This window comes from Maniola jurtina, chromosome 16 (genome assembly GCF_905333055.1).
Source record: "Maniola jurtina chromosome 16, ilManJurt1.1, whole genome shotgun sequence".
Taxonomy (NCBI): Eukaryota; Metazoa; Arthropoda; class Insecta; order Lepidoptera; family Nymphalidae; genus Maniola; species Maniola jurtina.
This window is the reverse complement of record NC_060044.1, coordinates 7,776,731-7,798,781: the sequence shown is the minus strand read 5'-3', so window position 1 is coordinate 7,798,781 and position 22,051 is coordinate 7,776,731. Positions and strand designations below refer to the sequence as shown.

Sequence of the window (22,051 nt, the reverse complement as noted above, 5' to 3'; positions counted from 1 at the left end):
CTAGCTGATGTCGCGGTTTCGTTCGTGTGGATATAGGTTTTTAAAAATCCCGTGGGAACTCGTTGATTTTCCGGGATAAAAAGTAGCCTATTTGTTAATGCAGGGTATAATCTATTTCGATTCCATATTTCAGCTAAATCCGTCCAGTAGTTTTTACGTAAAAGAGTAACAAATATACACACAAACTTTCGTCTTTATAATATTAGTGTGATAGTGTGCTGTGCTTATACCTAAAGAGATAAAGTTTGTAAGTATGGTTGTAAGGGATAATCTCCGCAACTAGTGATCCGATTCTGAAAATTCTTTCACTCATAGATAGCTCCGATATTTGCGAGTGCTATAAGAATGCCATTAATATATTACGCGGATGAAGTCGCTGGAAAACACCAGTAGTTTATAAACCAACGGTATAAATCACATAGATTGGACCTTTGATCCACCTTCGCTCTACGTCATTCAGTCTAATCGATCGATGATAACACCATGTGAATCTACGACCCAAAGTCGTAGTATGTAAGTGCCCTAAGATTTAACACAATGTTTGCTGAAAGGCAATACATACATAACAGTGTTGTGTGCATCGCGCATGAAACACTTTGATGCCGGCATCAGGCCCAACGGATTTCTTTATACAAAGGGCTACGTCCAAAGCAGTTAGTTCCTTTGTCGTTTGAACACCGTGGGTTATGGTACCTTTGAGTCACATTTTTATACCGGCTACTTTATTCCTTTACTAGCTGATGCCCGCGACTTCGTTCGCGTGGATGTAGTTTTTTAAAAATCCCGTGGGAACTCTTTGATTTTCCGGGATAAAAAGTAGTCTATGTGCTAATCCAGAGTATAATCTATCTCCATTCTAAATTTCAGCCCAATCCGTCCAGTAGTTTTAGCGTGAAGGAGTAACAAACATACACACACACACACACACACACACACACACACACACACAAACTTTCGCCTTTATAATATTAGTGTGATTTGCTGCAAGGTAGAGTTAAATACATAATTTTAGATATTTACCTATACAAAATGTAATACCAACTAGATACTAGCTGCTCTGGCTTAGTGGAGTGGAATTTCTAAAAATCATTTCTTTGTTGGGGATCTAGAATATAGATTATAGAGAAGAAACACGATGGTAGGTATACGCCAGTCAGATAATAAAGACATAATAATTCAATTGTTAATATATTTAATATGCCAGTTAATGTTAATGATTATTTAATTACTATATTAATAATTACTATATTATAACTTGAAAATAAATTATATATTTAATATAATTATATATATTAAATAGCCTATGTTACTCAGGAAGAATGTAGCTTTCTATTAGTGAAAGAATTTCCAAAATCGGTTCCAAAGATTAATTCCTACAAACTTACAAACTTTACCTCTTAATAAAATTAGTATAGATATATTAATCATAAAATTTTGATCACCCAACGATTAATTAATAATAATTTATATTATTGATCGCCTACTTTACTTCTAGCTTGGCTTTACTGTAATTTAACCAAGTAATCTAACTAGGCCACACCGCCATATTGGTGTACACAATACAATCCAATATCCATAATCTCATGAACTTAGTATAATCTTGCATCAAAACACAATCTGCACGAAACGGCAAATTTAACTACCGTCATGATTATCTCTTCATTCGTCCAAACAATACAACTTCTAAGACAATGTCCTGTTCATAAAATGCTATATAGGCTCTTGGGACGACGCCATTAAAATAAGACATCCCAGAGAGCCGGTATTGTCTTATTCTGTACCTTATACCCGACCGTCTATAATTTTGATAATAGGCTAGAAAATATCCCTTTGTCTTAACCAGACTACCTGCTGTAAGACGTTCGATTATTTATTATTATCCAAGTAGGTAACAAATTACGATATTAACAGGTGTCATTGAGTAGTCTTTTAAAATGGCAAAGAAAGATTTTCTGTTTTCCCCGAAACTAATATCCCCGATTTTATCCACTGATTTCTATGACATCAGTGGATACAATCGGGGGATATAATTTTTATCTACTCCCCATGCTAGCTGGGCAGACTGACGCGTTTAAAAATATGAATGTTTCCCTTCATTTTTTTTAATGATGTCCACGGCGTAAAGCGTATGGATAATAATTAGTTGGATTACAAGTAGTTAGTGGCGAAAATTGTGTTGGTTTCCACCTTTTTAGCAATAATTTTCAGGTGGTTACAGTAACGCATTGCGGGGGCAAAAGCGCTCTTTAACTATTGTTAATGACCCGACGAGGGTATAATTGCGTTTTTTTCACACCCCACTAACAGCCATTCCACTAATTTTGCTGGTTACGGTAGGAAAGTTTTTAATTTAAAAATAAAATCACGCTCGCATAATTTTCAGTTTTGTTAATTTCCTGCAATTTCATGAGTACCAATTTTAACCTACATAGTAACGATGGAAAATCTCGTCAATTGGCTGGCTTATTATCTTTTATCCAAGAATTATTCCGACGTAGATCAACGGGTTGTGAAGATGAAGTGGCAATGGGAACGGCACATAGTTCGATAAACCGATAGACGTTGAAGAAAGGAAATTCCACCCGTAAGGGAGTAAAATTGGGGAATGAAAGTTTGGATGACAATCTGTCATTTTTTTGAGTTATACCTATTTAGGAAAATTGATATTTGGGCTTTTGGATAAAACAGAAGAAATACGTATTTCAGAGTTTCCAGCCATTGTACCTTCAAGGCGGTTAGTAATAGAAAGTCTGACATATTTTTAAGTTATATGTAAGAAAATTGGTATTTGGGCTTTCGGCCAAATGCCAATTTCAAAATACCAAAAAATTCCACTCGAGCGAAGCCGGGTGGATCAACTAGTTATTACATTAAATTAATTTGGCCCTACAATTCTAGGTAAAAGATGTTTCAAAGTTGTCTCAGAACGAACTAATGCGATACCGCTTTGTCTAGCTATAAGAGCTATTTCACACGTAAAATTATTTTATTTAGGGCTGATTTTTCGATTATAGTCGAATAATCTTTATCTAAGAAATGAATTTTACGTTTTGACAGTTCTTATGGTAAATCTGTCAAAACCAAATAATTATTCGTCAGTTAAAAATAAAGAATCAGCCCTTAGGCATACGCTCGTGAATGTCAGTCCAGCGAGTATTAGTATAATTTGCATTGCGTAGGCACTAGCAATGGCTGACATCTTCGTAGATTTATGTACTTAGGTCGCAAAAGCTCGCTATAAAAATAATATTATAAAATATACTTCTACTTCAATATCTACTTTTAGCCTGATAAAATAAAAAAATTGATATAGCGTATTGCCTTTAGTGTACAAAAATAATTATTTTATATAAATATATTGTGAATCTTGTGTGAAAGGGCACTACGATACTTTATCAACTTTCAACAAGATCACGAAAGCACTATAACTATTTGAAATAATATGAGTATCATACTACGAGTACCTATTATTTTAGTTGTTCATTAAAGATTTATTTCTCGTCATATTATGCTAAATATGTACCTACCTATATAAATTAATGTTACCAATCTAACCTGGACTTAAGTAAAAGTAAAGTAAAGTAAAAGTAAAAAGCCTTTATTATCTAATACGGTTTCCTAATACATTTACAACTATCTTGTGTTACAATAATTTATTTATTTAAACGTCATTTTGTTCATAAATTCTTCACAATCAAAATCAAAACATATAATATCAACTAGTGTTTTGCTCGGTGCGCGAGCTGCTAAAGCAGCTCGCGTGACATGGTTATGTTAACTTTATTATATTTAACCAAATTTATTTATTAAGATACACAATTCACCCCAAAAAACCCACAAAACGACACCCATATCAATTTTTTCTTAAAAAGTGCATGTCCACCATCTTGGATTTCAAAATAAATGTCATTATCAAAATCAGCACCCTGGAAAACTCTGAAAACGACATCCATATCATTTTTTGTAAAAATGGGGTGGTTGAGGTTAATAAAGTAGGGTGTGTGGGTGCGCGGACCACTAAAGTGGTCCGCGAGCATGCAGAGTTTTTTTTCACCGAGTAGACCTTCGGACCCTGATCATCTTTTGCCAAGAAACCACTCTTCCATCTTTTATAGCCTCCGAGATAGACAACGACGAAATTTGTACGGCGGCCATCTTGTTTATCCAAAATTTTCCACTTTTTTTATTAATCGTTTACTACTTTTTTCAAAGGTTGCGAGTTTCAACGAAATCGGTTGGAAAACAAAAGAGTTGCAAAAATCACGTCGGTCGCCATCTTGTTTTTCTGAAATGTCATAATTTTTCCCTACTCGCCTCCCCCACCCGAACATATCTCCCCTGCATTATCGTATCGTTTTCTGTCTCTTTCTAGGAGAATGAGACATTCAATATTCGCCATACAAAATGTATGGGAAAATAAATTCCGCCATTTTGAATTTTTTTTCTATTCATCGAGTAGACCTTTGGATCCTGATCCTCTTTTGCCACGAAACCGCACCTCCATCTTTTATACCCTCCGAGCTGGACGCCGGCGAAATTTGTATGGCGGCCATCTTTTCTTCGCCATTTTGAATTTTTTTTCAGCTTTTTGGCAATTGGATGATGTCATGAATGACATTTGGTCGATTACCCCCCACCTATCTTCAATACCTTGAGCGGACCCTTCACCCGTCTCCGACATCCTCGATCATCAGCTATTTCCAAATTTTTCCTCGATTTTTTTTTTGTTTTCTATACGAAACCATCAGTGAAAAAAAAAAATTTCATACAAAATTTTACAGGAGGAGTTTTTGGGGAAAATCTCGAAAATCTCCCCAAATGTGGCAACACTGTTTACATATTTCGATACTGCTGGTTGAGTCACACAATCGATTGATACATGTCGACTTTCCAAAATGTTGCCAACTGCCTCAAAAACGTGATCAAAATTTCGGAAAATTTAAGGAAAATACAAAATGGCCACCAACTCTTTTTGCAGAAGCATATTAGATAATTTTACAACTTTCCTATTAACTACAGGATATACCGCTCCCGATAACGTTTCAATCTCTCATCTCGCTCGCACCCATGCGAACCTATCGTCCCTGAAAAAAGACCATGTCGAAAATCACTTTTTCTTTGATGAATTCCAGTGTTGCCAGTCTCCGGCGACAAAAATACCCAAATGTCATTTGTACCAGCAAAACACATAATTGCTCATACTCGGATTTTGCACAAAGTCCTTATTTCGATTTTTTACAATTTCCCGAAAATCTTGAAATTTCCCTAAAAGTGGGGTAATTTTTTTCCTCCAATCTATACCCCGAGTCTATACGTACAATCGCTTCATAGAAACCGAATCGCTCCGATGTTGCCAACTTTGAGATATTTAACTTTTAAAATTGCGTTTTTTCGTACCTCGAACAAAACGGCCTCCATGACAGCCGCCATCTTGAATTTTTAAAAACCACTCCCGTTCTGTCAAAATACAGGATAATCGTGGGCGAAACCAGAAAAAATAATTATCCTCGATTACCCCGTTTCGGATCTGTGGCGCCGCGGTTCGGGGTCGAAAAATCTAAAATTTTAAAACGCTACGGCTCGGCCGCCATCTTGTTTTTCCAATTTTTTCCACATTTTTTGTTAACCGTTTACTACATTCTTTAATAGTTGCGAATTTGAACGGAGTCCCTTAAAAAACAAAGGAGCTGCAAAAATCACACCGGCCGCCATCTTGTTTTTCTGAAATGTCATAATTTTTCCCCAGAGGGTTCCCGAAACCGAACACAACTCCCTTACATCACTATATCATTTTCCGTCTCCTTCTAGGAGAACAATTATGTCAATGAGTCAGTGAGTCAGTGAGTGGTAATTGAGCTATATATAGTATAAAATTCCCATTTCTCAGTATCAGTTAATTTATTCTCATATATTAATGAAATAATGTCAATTTATTGATTAAATTATGTCCGAATATTTATGTTTAAATAAAATATTTAAGTCCCTTTGATAATAAGTTGTAGTGTTGTGGGTGCCGATGAGGAATCCTTAATATGCAGCATAGAGGAATGTAAACATAAAACCTACCACCTTTTATGCAGTGGCGCAAAAAGTATTGATTCGACTAATGCTTCTTCTTGGGTATGCCCTGCTTGTGCTTGCTCCTCTAAAAGAGGCGGAGACAACAGTCTCACTCCAGTTGGATCCCACAGGAGGCAGGACACAAATATAACGTTCCGAAAAAGACCCGCTGCGGTCCCGAATGACGGTGAAATCCAAAATAACACTACGATTAAAAATCTGCACTTAGAAGTTAAAGGCCTACGGGAGGAAATTTCTGAATTAAAAAGTCAATTACATCAAGCGACGTCAACAATTGCTGTTTATCAAAGTAAGTTAGAGGAATTTTACGCATCACAAGCAAGTTTAATCGAGAAGTTTATCAAGGGGCAAGTGCATAATATCAATGGAAACCCAAATATGCAAGCTGAACAGCATGCTTCCGTCACACTTGTATCCGTTCCTGGTCAACATATACCTACACCTATAACTACAAAATGTAACCCTTCGCAGTCTTTAGTGGCAGCCCCGCGCCCCCAAAATACTGGAGTTACTTCCCACACTTTAATTGAGAGTGCCGAGCCCGCCGTGGTCGGAATATCAGACAGTGAACATCAGTCGAATTTAGGAAATAACACCACCGCAAGCGAGTGGAGTACAGTGGCCCGTAGCAGGAAAAGCGTACGACCACTTTCACTTCGGGGTACAGCTGGTCCGTCAGTAACATCTCTAAAAGCCGTTGAGCAACGAAAATACCTCCACCTATGGAATATGGAATCCGACGCGAATGATGTTCTCAAGTACCTTCAGCAACTTTGTCCGAGTGGAGCGTGCGCTGTGGAGGAGCTTAAGCCTAAAGGTAACTACAAATCTTACAAAATCACGGTGCCCGAGGCTGACTATGAAACCTGCTACACGCAAAGCGTATGGCCCGTCAATGCTAAAATAAAGCCTTGGATACAACTTCGGAAACCCTCCAACTCCCTACGTGACACAGCAGCACAGTCCCAGCAGACATTTCGTGACCCCCGCCGACCAAACAATTCCCGGCAATAGAACCACTCTTAGCCTGTTCTATCAAAACGTGCGTGGCATCAAGACCAAACTTAATGTCTGGAGAAACAACCTATTGCAAACACCAGTAGATATTGTGGCAACCACGGAGACGTTCCTCGACCAATCGGTCGGGGACTCGGAGGTGGCATGTGGTGGTTGGAGTGTCATGCGCCGAGATCGCCGCACGCCTTGTGGAGGCGTAATGATCCTGGCGCGCCATGGCGTTCTGATGCGCCGCCGACGAGACCTCGAGACTGATGCCGGTGAGGACCTCTGGGTGGTCTTTACGCTACGCAATCGTTCTGTTTATGTTTGTGTCGTTTATATGAAGCCAAGTGCAAGTGACTCTGACTATTTTGATTGGTTTTGCAAAGTAGAATCATTTATTAATAACTTGAATGGATTTATTATTATTTTAGGCGATTTAAATCTTAATAGTGCCTCTCAAAATGTTAAAAACTATTTTGGTTATTTTGTGTCGTACTGTAATCTTTTTGAAAAAAACCACATTGTAAACACACATGGTTCGATGTTAGACGTCATATTAGTTCGGGTCCTTGCAAAAAATGTCACAGTGTCGGTTAACTCCTCAGAGGGCATGGTCAACCCAGATGCATATCATCCACCCCTAGATATTTCATTCAGTTTTGAAACCCAACGTCCCAGAGATCGCATGGAACCTAGTAATATTGGTAGGGCTAGGGATTGGAATTTTAAAAAATGCAATCATGAGGCATTATCACAGTTACTTTGTGAAACCTCCTGGAGTAATGTTATCGACTCAACTAATGTAGATACTGCAGTTCACCACTTTTATCAAACCGTCTATAACTTATTTGACAGTTGTATCCCCAAGAAGGTAAGATCTAGGGTAGTTCGGCGTTATCCGGTTTGGTTCACAAAAGACATAATCAGAGATTGTGAACGTAAATTGAAATTACATAGGATATGGAAAAAGTCACAGTTGGACTCAGACTACAAAAGATTCACTGATATGAGGTCCAGCCTTAATGATCGAATTAACATTGCTTATAAAATTTACATCAAAGATGTCGAGCATAACATCAGGAAGCATCCTCAAAAATTTTGGGCTCACGTCTCGGGTCTGCGATCTAAAGGTGGTTTCGAACCTGCAGTGGATTCCAATGGTGAGCGCCTGGTGGGAACCAAAGCAGCCGAAGCTTTTGCAAACTTTTTCTCAAGCGTATTTCTCCCCGAAGTTCCAGCACTGAATGCTTCGGAGGCGAATAGCTCTGATAACAGCCGCAACAGTAATATGATACGTGTACAGAATTTTTCTCCACAGCAAGTAAAGCGTGGTATTACTAAGTTGAAGCCTAATAGCTCTGTAGGCCCGGACGAAATTCCACCGTCTATACTCAAGAAGTCCAGTTATTTTGTACTCCCCCTCTTCCATATATTTAACCTATCTCTGAAATCTGGTACTTACCCATCACAATGGAAGCTGTCAAGAGTTACGCCTATTCCTAAAACTGGTAATACCGTAGCTGTTGAGGATTTCCGCCCTATAGCTATCCTATCTACACCGGCTAAAGTTTTTGAGAGCATACTACATGAAATAATTTATAAGCAGGTCAATGTGTTTCTCTCTGACGAACAGCACGGCTTTAGGAGCAAGCGATCGGTTAATAGTAACCTATTGACATTGGTCGACTACATTTCCGAATGCTTAGATCGTGGCGGACAAGTGGATGTCCTTTACTTTGACTTTCGGAAAGCGTTCGACAGGGTCAACAATGATATATTATTATCCAAGTTGAGTAAGATTGGCTTCGCTCCCAACCTCTTACAACTTATGGCAAATTATCTTCAAGACCGGAAACAATTTGTGCGGCTTGGCTTGTATGAATCCAAATCCTACCACACTCGTTCAGGCGTCAGTCAAGGCTCGATTCTTGGCCCTCTCCTTTTCCTGATAATGATCAATGACCTACCATCAGTGCTTGAAAGGGCCAAGTGTTTGCTATACGCTGATGACCTGAAATTGTTTATGGAAATAAAATCTGAGGCTGAATGTGTTGAACTTCAGAATGATATTGATGCTGTCATCAAATGGAGTGACGAAAACAGAATGGAGTTCAACACCGATAAATGTTCGGCTATGACTTTTGGACGCAAGAGGTGTCCAGTTTACTTCCCTTATAATATGAACGGGGTTCAGTTGCCCAGACAAACTAATATAAAGGACCTAGGAGTAATATTTGACCATAAACTTACATTCCATGACCATATTTCTACACTCGCCTCCGAATCATTCAAACGGTTGGGATTTGTTTTGCGAAATACTCGAGATTTTCAAAATTGTCACACGATAAAACTAGTATTTGATGCTTTGGTTCGTGCCAAGCTAGAAACCAGCGCCTGTATTTGGAATCCATACGAAAGCACTTACATCTTGCTTCTTGAAAAGGTCCAAAAAGCCTTTTTAAGGTATTTATATAAGAGATTGTACGGGTATTACCCATTTATGTACCCCACAAAATTTCTCCAAGGGCACTTGGGTTTCAACTCGCTTAAAACCCGACGAGAGTGCGATCAAATTGGTACAATTTGCAAAATTCTTAGGGGTGTGACTGACTGCTCTGAGCTGCACAACAAGCTCTGCTCCGTTTACGCACCCACTGATTATAGCTACCTCCGCCGCCGCCGCAAGTTTTTCGTGAGTCCGTTTAGTCGCACGGTAGCGCGCGCCAGGTCTCCCATACCGCGCACTTTGGCAGCGCTGAACGCGCTGCTGAAGGAGTCCCCTCGCTGTGACATATTTGCTGACAAATGGGCTGACCTCATAGGTCAGATCCTGCACTTTTGTGAAAATTTGTAGTTGACATATTTGATTATTATTGACTTTATTGTGTAACTTACAAATTCTAATTACTTTGACAAATTTATTTTTATTGTGTAACTTAATTTAATTAGTGTAATTGGACTTAAAAGGTCCGTTCTAATTAAATAATTAATTAAATAAATAAAATAAAATAATAGTATAGTAATTTACGTATTAGTCGCCTCCGTGGCGTAGGCCTCCCCCAAATCTCTCCAAAGCTCCCTATCCCGGGATAGGGAACCTGGACTTATTATTATCTAAATATTTTACTTTACTTTAAATCAATTTTAATTTAAATCAACCTTAATACGAAACTAATTGCTAAATTAGATATTAATGTACATCGTCCGAATTATCTATAAATGCGTTTATAGGCTTCGATTTAGATAACACTATTAATTCAGTTTATTGTAATTGACTATTTAGATTTATAAACATTTAATTAATTTATATAGATATAATATACCCTGAAAGCATCGTGATAGAAAATTGCTGGAAGGTACGAATAAGTAGGTATGGTATTTTTGACCACCAAATAAAATTTAACTAAGGAATTTTGATGTCTCGACTGTTTTTATTTTTAACCCCCGATCCAAAAAGAGGGGTGTTATAAGTTTGACGTGTGTGTATCTGTGTATCTGTCTGTGGCATCGTAGCTCCTAAACTATTGAACCGATTTTAATTTAGTTTCTTTTTTTTGAAAGGTGGCTTGATCGAGAATGTTCTTAGCTATAATCCAAGAAAATCTGTTCAACCGTTTGAAAGTTATCAGCTCCTTTCTAGCTAATGTAACCTTCACTTGTCGGGGGTGTTATAAATTTTTAATTTACACTTGTCAAATCTGTCTAAACAGTTAAATTTTATCTAACGGTCCCAAACTCATCCCTATAAAATATGTACCTATATCACTCACTGATTAATTCAAAGGTGACTTTTATTGTAACTAAGTATTACGTATAAAAAGTACTTGTCGTATAAAAATATAGTTTTTAGTTTGAAAAACTTACGAGCGCGGTCCATCTGTGGGCTATAAACCTCCATTATGTTCGGTCCTATTCTTGCAACTTTTTCGATAACCATAACGAACAAAAACTGTTTGGATTTGTCTATTGCGTGAGTCCAAACAGCAAAAGGAAACTTTTGAAGTCCGAACTAATCTTGACCAACTTTTGAAAGAGGCTACTGCACTAGCAGGGCTGGTCTCTACCAACAAGTATTATTTACACCACAGCCTAAATAAAAGGGTAATGTTTTCAAGGTTCATGTATGTATGTATATATGTGAGTTCCTTTTTTCTACCATAAATTCTAAATGCCTGAATAGACATGGGGTATTGTTAGAACCCTTACATCATCCCGAGTGACACTGGTTACAAATATTTTTTAATTCAATATAGCAGGGCAGTGGTGTTTTTAATTATGCTTTTTCCTTTATCATGCATTTTAATTTTTCTATTCTTAGTCTGTTAAATAATAATTATTTCTCTCATAAATTAGATAAGGAAAAATATTATTTGAAACACTTAAATTAATTTTTAGGTAATTAAAATATGTGCAAACTAGAAGCTCAACTCATTATAATTTACTATTTCTTGAAAATATTATAGTGTTATAACATTTCCGTCTGGCTTTTTCCTTTAAACCGTTCTTTAACACAAAGTCACTTTTAAATACAAATAAATTATTATTATACAAGCAGTATAAAATTTACCTAGGTAAATATGAGGTAAAAGAATATTTATACACCGAGCGAGATGAAAGCGTATTATAGAAGATCGCAAAAAATGTAAAAAGTATTGGTAGGCCTGAAGCCATTTGCAAGCTGTCTATTAAGCCAAGCAAACAAATAGTGGAATTTAAATAAAGAAGCTTCGCTAGGATCAATTACGTTTTTAAAAGACGGCAGCCCTTTTATTATATTTTTAGAGCTTTTCATTAAAAATTTTCTTCAAAGGGACCGGAGCATGTCTCATTATTGCATAGGATTTGAGGCGAAATGCGACGAACGACGAAACTCAGGTGCGGTTACCTGGAGCGAATTTCGACTATTCAACGACTTTTAATTAATTTCGATTAGTACTGGAGCCTCAGCTACTATTCAAACTTAGATATTCACGAAGCTGTGAATATTTTACGAAAGCTTATTTCTTAGAAAATCTCTAAGAATATTTTAATCATATTAAAGAGAGGCTTCTTCAAAACATTTCTTAATAAAACCGAGTGGTTAGCATTCTGTGAGAATAGCCTAATAACTTGAATATTATTAGGTTTACGTACTTAGTTTGTAGCAGCATAATATTTTGCGTTTCACCTTGTCAAAAAGTTCTAAAAGAAAATATTTTTTAGGCAGACTTAAAATCAAGGCTTATCTTAACTTTGATGTTTTAATCAAACTCGGCACTACCTCCGTGAACTAGGGAGTTAGCTTTGCCAGCTACGGTAATTAGAACGCCTACCTTTACAGCAGTCAAGGGACCTTTTGATTATTCATCTGCTTAGAGACTTACACAGACTCTCAGACTCAAAAGAACTCCAAAAATACGATAAAATGTTCCTATCTATAGACAAATGTAACTTCTTGATTTGATATTTGGGCTCACTTTTAGAGCCAAACATTAAAAAATAGTTCTGCAAAATAGCAATATACTTTCCTCTCTTAAAACTCTTTAAAAAACTTTAAAAATGTAAATAAAAGTAATTGATAAAATCTGTGATGTAATCTTTACATACTCGTAGTTTACTGTACGTAGATAGACTTTGTTTTTTTTTCGGAATTTGATCCAAAATAATGAAGAGGGAGACTGGAGAATAAAAGTAAAACGTTTACGCAAAGTCAGACCGTCGCGTCGCCTCGGACAAACGAGTGATCCAATAGGGGCTACTTTTTGTTTTCAAGGACTAAAATGCAGATTTCTCCATCACATTGGGAGAGAGGCTCAAAGGATTGGGCGCAATTATTAGCGCCCAAATCATTGTTCATAAGTATCGTACGAAAATGCTCGTGCATTTTCTAATGACAACGCTTCAGGCAGCAATGTTTATAAGCAGGCTATTTTATGGTCATCTCTAATGAACTTCTGGGTGGGCTATCACTAATTAAAATACTTATCCACCTAATCTTTGTATGGCCTATTTGCGTCAGCGAATATTAGTCCATTGTACTGACTAAGCAACGTTCACCCAAGTCGCTAACTGCATAGGCCGAGGTTTTAGAGGACTTTACAGGTCCAAATTCGGCATTTTTATTTTCACCGTGCATTGAAGAGCCTGGAGAAAGGCTGGGATGTTTAAAACCTAGATAAAATTAAATCATTTATTTCGTGGCCTAATTTCGTTTACCTACATTGAAATATAAATCATAACCATATTTAAATAAGAAGCAAAAAATTAATGCTGTAGAAAAATTCGGGAAATGTAATCGGTTTTATGCTAATTCTTTTAACTCAATTCACCTCAAAACTTCTTGAAAAGAGAAATCAAAGTTTAGAGTTTTTCTGACTCTCTGTGTACATAAACTTTATAATATTGAAAAGGAACGGATTTGCGCAGTTCAACTTTTTCCTTTAGTATTCATAAATGGAAATCCTCAAATTTTAGATTCTATCGATTTTGGGCTTATAATATTGAGTTAGAATTAATTAAATATTCGTAACAATGATTATTACGTCTGTCAGATAATATTAATAGTAGTCTATTTTAGTATGCAGATACGTACGCTGTTAGATATACAATTACATTGTTTTTTTTCGTATTGTTTCAGATATTGAGATGTGGAAAACGTAGTATACTCAAAATGGATGAAGTGGTACAGTCCATGCGAAGAATGGCTTTGCTGTGGATTTTCTCAAGCCTACTTGCTGTGGACGCTGTCAAAATCGTCATAGAACCTCTCCCAAAAGGTAATACATATAATCTTTCAAAAGTTAGAATACAAATGCTTTTTGTATTAGCAATTTAGTCTAAACTTTGAGCTAAATATACTTATTTCAGATTGAGTGGCTCACATGGTCGCAGTGGCATAACAAAGGAAACCCACCGACATTTTTGCAAAAGCTCATTTCTAAATTGACCAAAACGAGCACAGAGTTATTCAAAGTATCCAAAAAAAGGCAGCATCAACTGAATGTACTTTTTAATTTCATTGTTGACAACGAGAAAAATGACCTCACAATTTAATGTACAGCTTTGTGACAGCGTTAATTACAATTTTAAGAATGTCCTTTTAAAACGACCTTTGTATGTAAAGTATTCAGAGAGAAATTAACAAAAGCGTAAAGATCTGTCGTAACAAAGTTCACAGAAAAAGCTACTTTTTGACCTGTCGCTCACAGCAAGGTAAACAAAATCGGGCGTCCGCTCTTAATTTACTTTTTTCGACTTGAAGCACGGTGGCCGGTCCCCCGCACTTCCTCCCTGGGATGCAAGACTTCGTTTTAGTTTCGTTTAATTTCCTATCTCTCCCCGTGACGTTTATTATGGACGCGCACCCTCCTCGCCCGGCTTTTGTTCAGAAATCACCACCACTAATAACCATACCGAATTAATTTTTACTCGCGGCTCTTCATCTATTTTCGGACGTCTTATTGTATTCACATAATTTCCAGTCCGCAGCTGCAAGCCATGCGGATTTCTAAGGAGTTTTTATCTGCCTTCAGTGTTCTTTCTTTTGAAAGTGAGAGCTTCTATTAATATTAATTAAAAGTTTGAATAATTGAATGGATTCCGAATTGTTCCCGTTGTTAGGCTTCTCTGGAAGTGATTCGCGGCAATAATTAAAACTTGAGAGGGAAATGGGTTCAAGTCCATTATTTAATATCTGTTTAAAACAGGTCCCTGCTAACTTTTCTCATAAATTACGCAATAACCAATAAATCTACCCTGATATAAAATAACCGTAGGTATTTAGCAATTTTGGTAAATATACCTACAATGATTGTTTTTTATCAGATGTTCGTTTTTTAGAGTTCCTACCCTTAAAGCATTATATTTTGATAATTTCTAGATGACGATACAATTTTATACTCATTTTATTCTAATAACTAGGATAACCAAACAATCTTAATTGTTATCTTTGCTATAAATCAAGATCTTGTTACGGTAGCAATTTGATAAGATTCAATGAAAACTAAATCCAAAATGGTCATAACACAACGTTGGCAATTGCTACTAGGCTAATAAAACATTAATTTAAGCGAAGAGCACGAATAAAGAGTGACTTTAATGAAACTTGCAATGTGAGTCACGAACTTAAAACAGATGCAATTAAGAGCCCGCCATCGGCATACTAACGAATACATTTTTATTGCATGAAAATTTTTGTCCTGAAAATTGTTATACCAAAGATATTTTTCTTATATAATAATATATAACTTAGAAATATCTCGCACTGCGAAGGGTTATAGGTAGAGATTTCTTATAGAGATAAGTGCTTCCCTGTCCACCTTTACTTTCTTTTTTTCTTCATTGTTACAACTTTCTGGTGCAAATAAAAAAAATGTCTTGGTCAAAACAATTTCTATCAATTTTTTTTATTTTAAAGCCAATTATTTCGCTTTCTCTTCTTTTTTGTCGTCGTTGTCTCATGACTGAAGTTATGAATCTCTTCAGTTTGCTTACTAAGCTTCTCCAAGCAGTGTGAATTTTAGTCTTTTGTAGTGAACCTAAGACACTGGCCACTATGCTTCATATTTAAGGTTCTCTTTTCCAGCGCGTTGGCACTTAGCCACTGCTTCTCTTTCGAGAATCGAGATCGAGTAGGTACGTAATATAGTAGGTAAAAGCAAAGAGACGTATTCAACCCATCGCCCGAACACTACTGAGCACTAGTCTCCTCTCAGAATAAGAATTGTTTGGTAGACTGGTACTACAGACTTCTCTTAAGAACATTATGGAGAACTCTTAAAGCAAGCAGGTTTCCTTGTGTTCCTTAACCTCTAAAGCAAGTGATATTTAATTGCTCAAAAAGCTATCACCATAGGCCATCACAGAGAGATGTATTTAGATGTAAAGTGAGAATTTGTCATACGGAAATCAAGATTACCATTTTGACCAATTAGGTACTACAAATTGTGCTACGACTTGGCACGCATGACTGATATTAATAACATTATTTAGTTTAAAAAAAAGGAACAAACACCACATTATCTTGAACTATTTCCGACTAATTAAGCCCAATGTACTTAATACGAGAAAACGTTGAAAATTCGTAACACGAAAGTTCCCATAAAACAAATAGGAACCGATAAGGCGAATATATTTCTCATTAAAATTGTAGTGGGAGTGGCCTACGTCCGACAAAATCCACATGTACTGGTCGTGACCTTAACGTTAATGCTTGATTTATGGCTTCTGTTCCCGTGGTTGTATAACGAAGTGATAGTAATCGCCTTACAATAAAGCTAAGACAAAGGTTTTGTAACAAGCGGAGAGAGGGCAGCGACGCGGATGACGGCAATTGCTGAATCCTAAACGCGAAAGTTTGTATGTATGGATGTATGGATGTTTTTTACTCTTTCACGCAAAAACTACTGGACGGATTTGGCTGAAAGGAATGGTAGATTATACCCTGGATTAACACGTAGGCTACTTTTTATCCCGAAAAATCAATGAGTTCCATGAGTTGAATTTTTAAAAACCTATATCCACGGAAACGGAGTAGCGGGCATCAGCTAGTTTACATTAAAAATTATCAAAAAATCGTTAAGTATGATCTATAAATTTTATTATCTTTAATCTCATCTCTTTATCTAATACCTCAGTATAAGATTTTTTTTTTATTCAGATACAGGTTAGCTCTTGAGTGCAATCTCACGTGGTGGCAAGTGATGATGCAGTCTAAGATGGAAGGGGGCTAACCTGGCAGGGGAAAGGCAGTTTTTATTAAACCCATACCCTTTTGGTTTTTACACGTACGGTCATCTAGTATGGACAAGCAAACGGTGTGATTTAAAATTCGATTTATTTTTAAATGGCGTGAAAATCTCAACTCCCCTATGTCCTGTTTTTAACCCCCGACCCAAAAAGAGGGGTGTTATAAGTTTGACGCGTGTATCTGTGTATCCGTGTATCTGTGTATCTGTCTGTGGCACTGTAGCTAAACTAATGAACCAATTTTAATTTAGTTTTTTTTTTTTTTGAAAGGTGGCTTGATCGAGAGTGTTCTTAGCTATAATTCAAGAAAATCGGTTCAGCCATTCGAAAGTTATCATAGCTCTTTTCTAGTTACTGTAACCTTCACTTGTCGGGGGTGTGATAAATTTTTAATTTACACTTGTTAACTTCACAGCCTCTGTATCCAGATAAGAATCGCAAGTCGCGTAAAAAACAACTTGCAGACAGAAAACACTAATCACACACTCAGAGTCGGATGAGGATGCAGTTTTCGGGAAGGAAATTTTAAATTCTCTTACCAACACCACAGTGAAGGAACGTGATAAGCTCAACCCTCTTATTACAAGAGGCTTTTGTCTCCGCGAGATGAAATTGCCTGCTATTTTGCTATAACTTCGCATACAAGGAAGGCGCTAGGTGTTCCTTTTTGTGAATGAGACCGTATAATAATATTATATTGTTTATATGTCATAAAAACACAGTTACTTTATATTATATCTGCATAAGTACATAATATTTCCGGCACATATAAAACGAAATATAACACGTACATTGTTAAGGCTCTATTAAATGTCGCTAGGTAATATTATCAAACCTACGGACCACAGCTTCAGTAAATATGGTAAATCTTAGTGTTAGGAGAAAATATAGTTAAATTCAAACCTACAAAAAAACTGAACGATCCCAATGTAATTCATTTCGATAAAGTTCTAAAGAGAAAATTCGCTACCCGACTAGTTCTATTAAATATATCGCTATACATTTTGATTAAATGAATTAGACCCTTGGATGATACTATCTCTATGATTAGACCTCATTATTTTATGAATATTTTGCTAATTTTTGCTCATAATCATAATACTATCCGTCATGCTGACGACGTATTCATGACGTCATATTTTACTCAAATTATGTAGAAATAAATGTAAAATGTAAATAATACGTAGTACGTACTGAGAAACTAACTGCTAAAACTCGTCCATACTCGAGTAAAAATATTTTTTACTTTAAAACGGAACATTCCGGAACGTATTACGTATGTTTTGGAGCCAAACAACTACCAATGTTCGGTATACGAGCACACCATTTGTCCCCAACATGTTCCCATCTATACTTTTAATTGGCAGCCACAGATCTACTGGCCTATTCGGCAGACATGTTGACGAGTTGAACAAGTTCATGCGGCGATATCTCTTGTTGATTTACATGTTTGGTGTGTACAGTGATCCCATTTGTTTCGAACGAGAGTGTCCTAGTTTCTGAAAATGTTTAAACCTTTGAGAGACCCAGCTCTTGACGCAAACGGATCCAACAACTAGGGGATGCCCGCGGCTTCGTCCGCGTGAATTTCGTTCTTTTAGTCCCGTAGGAACTCTTTGATTTTCCGGGATAAAAAGTAGCCTATGTCCTTCCCCGGGATGTATCCCAAGTCTGTACCAAATATCATTAAAATCGGTTCAGCAGTTGGGCCGTGAAAACGTAGCAGACAGACAGACAGACACACTTTCGCATTTATAATATTATATTAGTATGGATATGCCTAATACAAGTAGGTATGTAAAGATGTGTATAAAGTGTGTATACGCGCTACTAACGTCGCATTTCGAATTTGAAATAAATACATTTTAAAGTTCCTTGTATATCATTCCGTGCATTCAGTATTGACGTTCAGCCGTGCTGCTGTTATCATTTTTGGTCACTATGCTACACATTCAAAAAAATTATAATTAATCCATAGTTGTAGCGTTTAGCGTTGTGTCTGTCTATCTATCTACTTGCCTACCTTCTAATTAATTTACCTATTACCTACCTATTAACTTTTCAAGAGCCATCCGCTAAACCACTTTTGACGAAATTTTGAACACTATAGCGATAACTTGCATGCTGGAAAATCAATCCGTTCCCAGGCGATTAAAAAAAAACACGAGGACAAAGTCGTGACATCATCAGCAAACAAAACAGATTCTGGTGAAATTTTGGAAATTTATTAAGACGAATATAAATTACTCTTCTTTTAATTTTACAACAGTTAAAGTTACGTTATTTCATGACGGGGTTCCATTTTTATGATGGGGGTTATGCATTTAACTGTTTAATTGGGTCAAACAATTTGGGACCGAATTGGCATTTCGGTTACATTGTTTCAAATTTATATTGGGTCCTCTCATAAAAGATACAGCCACTTGACTTTGCAAACTAATTTGGCCGCAAAGATACAAATTACAAAGTTCTCATCTACAGTCTGTTTTACTCGTGCAACAATATTGCATTATATCGACATTTTCTGCTTGCTTTTGTACTCGTATTATACCTTAGGGTAAGTTATGACGCTGTACAAGATGAAACTTGTAAACGAAAAACGTAGTAGTACAGTTGTATACCCTCTAATTAGCTTTTCCACGATGTTATACTGAAAGGCTAACTTGTTAGTGGTGCACAACTTTTCTGGTGGCCCATTTCTGAAAGGGTTCTCTTAACTATCCACGAACCAAGGCTCCGAACAAAAATTTAAAGTTTCATGGAAATAAAAAAAATGTTACATACTCTTTGAGTATGATGTAAGCTTGGAGCAAAAAATATTTTCAGTTTAAATTGTTTTGGAATTTTATGAGCCCATAACTGCCAATACTGACGTAGAGAAATATTGACTTTAACATGGCTTTAGCCGCGTAGTTCTGCAGTTAACCCGAGTTGTTGGCGTTTTGAAATCCACTCCATGTGACGCACCGCAGCGTTTCCAGTTGATGTCGGCTAATTCGATTGAGCAACGCTGTCTTCTTTAAATAGAAAAAATGTTATCAGATTATATCCGCGACTTTATCAACGGGTAATTTAATTTTTTTTTGATGCAATTGTAAGGTTATTTTAAAAAAAGTTGATTTGAGTTGTCAAAAATAATATAAAATTATTAATTTAGCTGATGAAGGTAGTTTGGTAAAATCGATATTTGGCTCATTCGATGTCATACAATCTGTTACTAGGAGGCCAACAAGATTGAACTTGCATAAATACGGGTGTTTTGAAGGTTTTAGTTCAGTCTCCTTCTGAGATTCGGAGCGATATCGCATATTTTCGGTATTTGGATTGTGAACTGAATAATTAGATGTTGTGATAGCAATCACGCTCTAATTAAATTATTTATTTTGGCATTAGTTTGTTTAGATTAAAACTCTCGGATAACCTTGCACATTAAACTTGTGTTTTTTTTGTGTTGGTTTTGGAGAGGACATTCCAATAATTCGATAAAAATATTTAAATAATACCTGCTTTTCTGAGTGACGCCAATACAATGTTACAGTAAAACTTAAAGCTAGCCTTATTTAATTACTGATGTACCTATCATGCCCACGTGGAATGGAACCAAGAATACTGGCTGCATTTTCACACCTTCATTCCCTACTTGACCTTTATAGTAGTGGAATTTTTAGAAAACCCTTTCTTCGTGAGTGCCAAAAAAGGAACCTAGTGTCAAAATTTCAACCCCAGCGGCTTAGGCTATGCTACGATAGAACAGACAAGATAGAAGACAAGTCTTCTAGCTTTAGGCTTCATTGGAGGGGAAAGGAAAGTATTAGTCATGATTAGCATGGCTAATGTTCTTTTTTTAAAGTCTTTTTATATATAGAGATTTCCCTTGTTCATACATATTTATGATATTTGGTCAAAAGATCCGGATTAACTGACATAGTTTTGCAAGCGTCCAGGTCAGAACTCTCAGTGGTCCAATGACATCGCCAGACTCTTAGAAAAGCCAGGAAGAATTTCTTTTTTTTTCTCTCTCTCTTGTCTGGCTTTACAAAGATTATCCAATGTCAAGTTTGTAGTTATTTGTAACAAGTTCTTTTTAAAATTTTAACTGACCTACATTTCGATTTCCGAATTAGCTCAACTTGTCGTTGTCAATTTATTTTTCAATTTACGCTTCAATGTGTAAGTACCAAACTTTGTTATACTCATAATAATTATCCAAGTTGCAGCAATAACCGTTTGCAAAAGGAAATCACATTTTCTAGAACTTAACATCATGAACATTGCGTATCACGCGTTAACTTCAAAGCGATGCTAGGAGTCCCTTCCCTTGCAAAACTCATTACATGATGCCAAATAAGGAGTTGTAAAGCAACATTTCTTCAGAGCCATTACGCCATGCCAAATGATATTTTTGTACCTATTCGTATTTATAGTAAAAGAGCTGGTGGCAACGGTTCTCAAAATGATTTGTGGAGTAAAAATTAAATAATAACTAATTGTGCCATTTCAATAGAAACAATATGAAAAGAAAAACAACAATTGGTTACCTAATTTTTTATTCGTTCTTTTTAAATAAAAATCAATTCTGTTCTAGATAGTTTCTTAAATAAATTTCTAGGTAGGTAGAGTTTAATTAAATTAAGTAATATATACTCCATAGTACTTTGTTAATTGTGTAAGAAGTCATAAACGTACTTACTCAAAATTCCACAAGTTCCCAGGCTACTAGAATCGTTTACACGGGGCGGTCCTACTGCAAACACAAGTTGAATTTAATCTCTGCCCTGCTTTATCTCAGAGCCAATGAGAAGAAAACTTTATTTTGTGTGTAAACAAGGATAATCGACTTCTTTTTCCGCACAGTCGGTCTGGGTTGGAATGATATTGAAAGGTTAGTATGTGTCTAGAATACGTTACCAGGACTATAAGAATTAGATACGCTCTGTGGGAAGGTAGGGTTCTACTTATTGCCTTCAAATGCTCTAACGGAAACACGGCCAGTCAATTTCGAGAAGACCTTCACAAGCAAAAAACATAACAAGAAGAAATCTATTACTTAATGGATTAAACGTCAGAAATAATTTTATTGATAGTTGAATTTCTCATTATTCTTTTTTGTATCTTTCATGTAGTTATCTTAAAAATATTTAAGTATTAAAAGCAGGTAGATATAGAACAAACCTTGACATTTTCAACTAAATAAAGGTAAAGACGATCGAATAAGATTTACATTTCTTGGAATATAAACTTT

General features: G+C 36.3%; 1 protein-coding gene across 3 annotated transcripts in view; it reads left to right on the top strand.

Moving 5' to 3' along the window:
• Positions 1-22,051, top strand: part of LOC123873411 (semaphorin-2A) — a 427,879-nt gene that overhangs the window by 217,318 nt on the left and 188,510 nt on the right. For all 3 annotated transcript variants that reach the window (XM_045918256.1, XM_045918254.1, XM_045918255.1), the window contains one exon: positions 13,700-13,838. In XM_045918256.1, coding sequence (XP_045774212.1) covers positions 13,733-13,838 — 106 coding nt within the window. In that variant the 5' untranslated portion in view covers positions 13,700-13,732. The remainder of the gene's footprint in view (positions 1-13,699; positions 13,839-22,051) is intronic.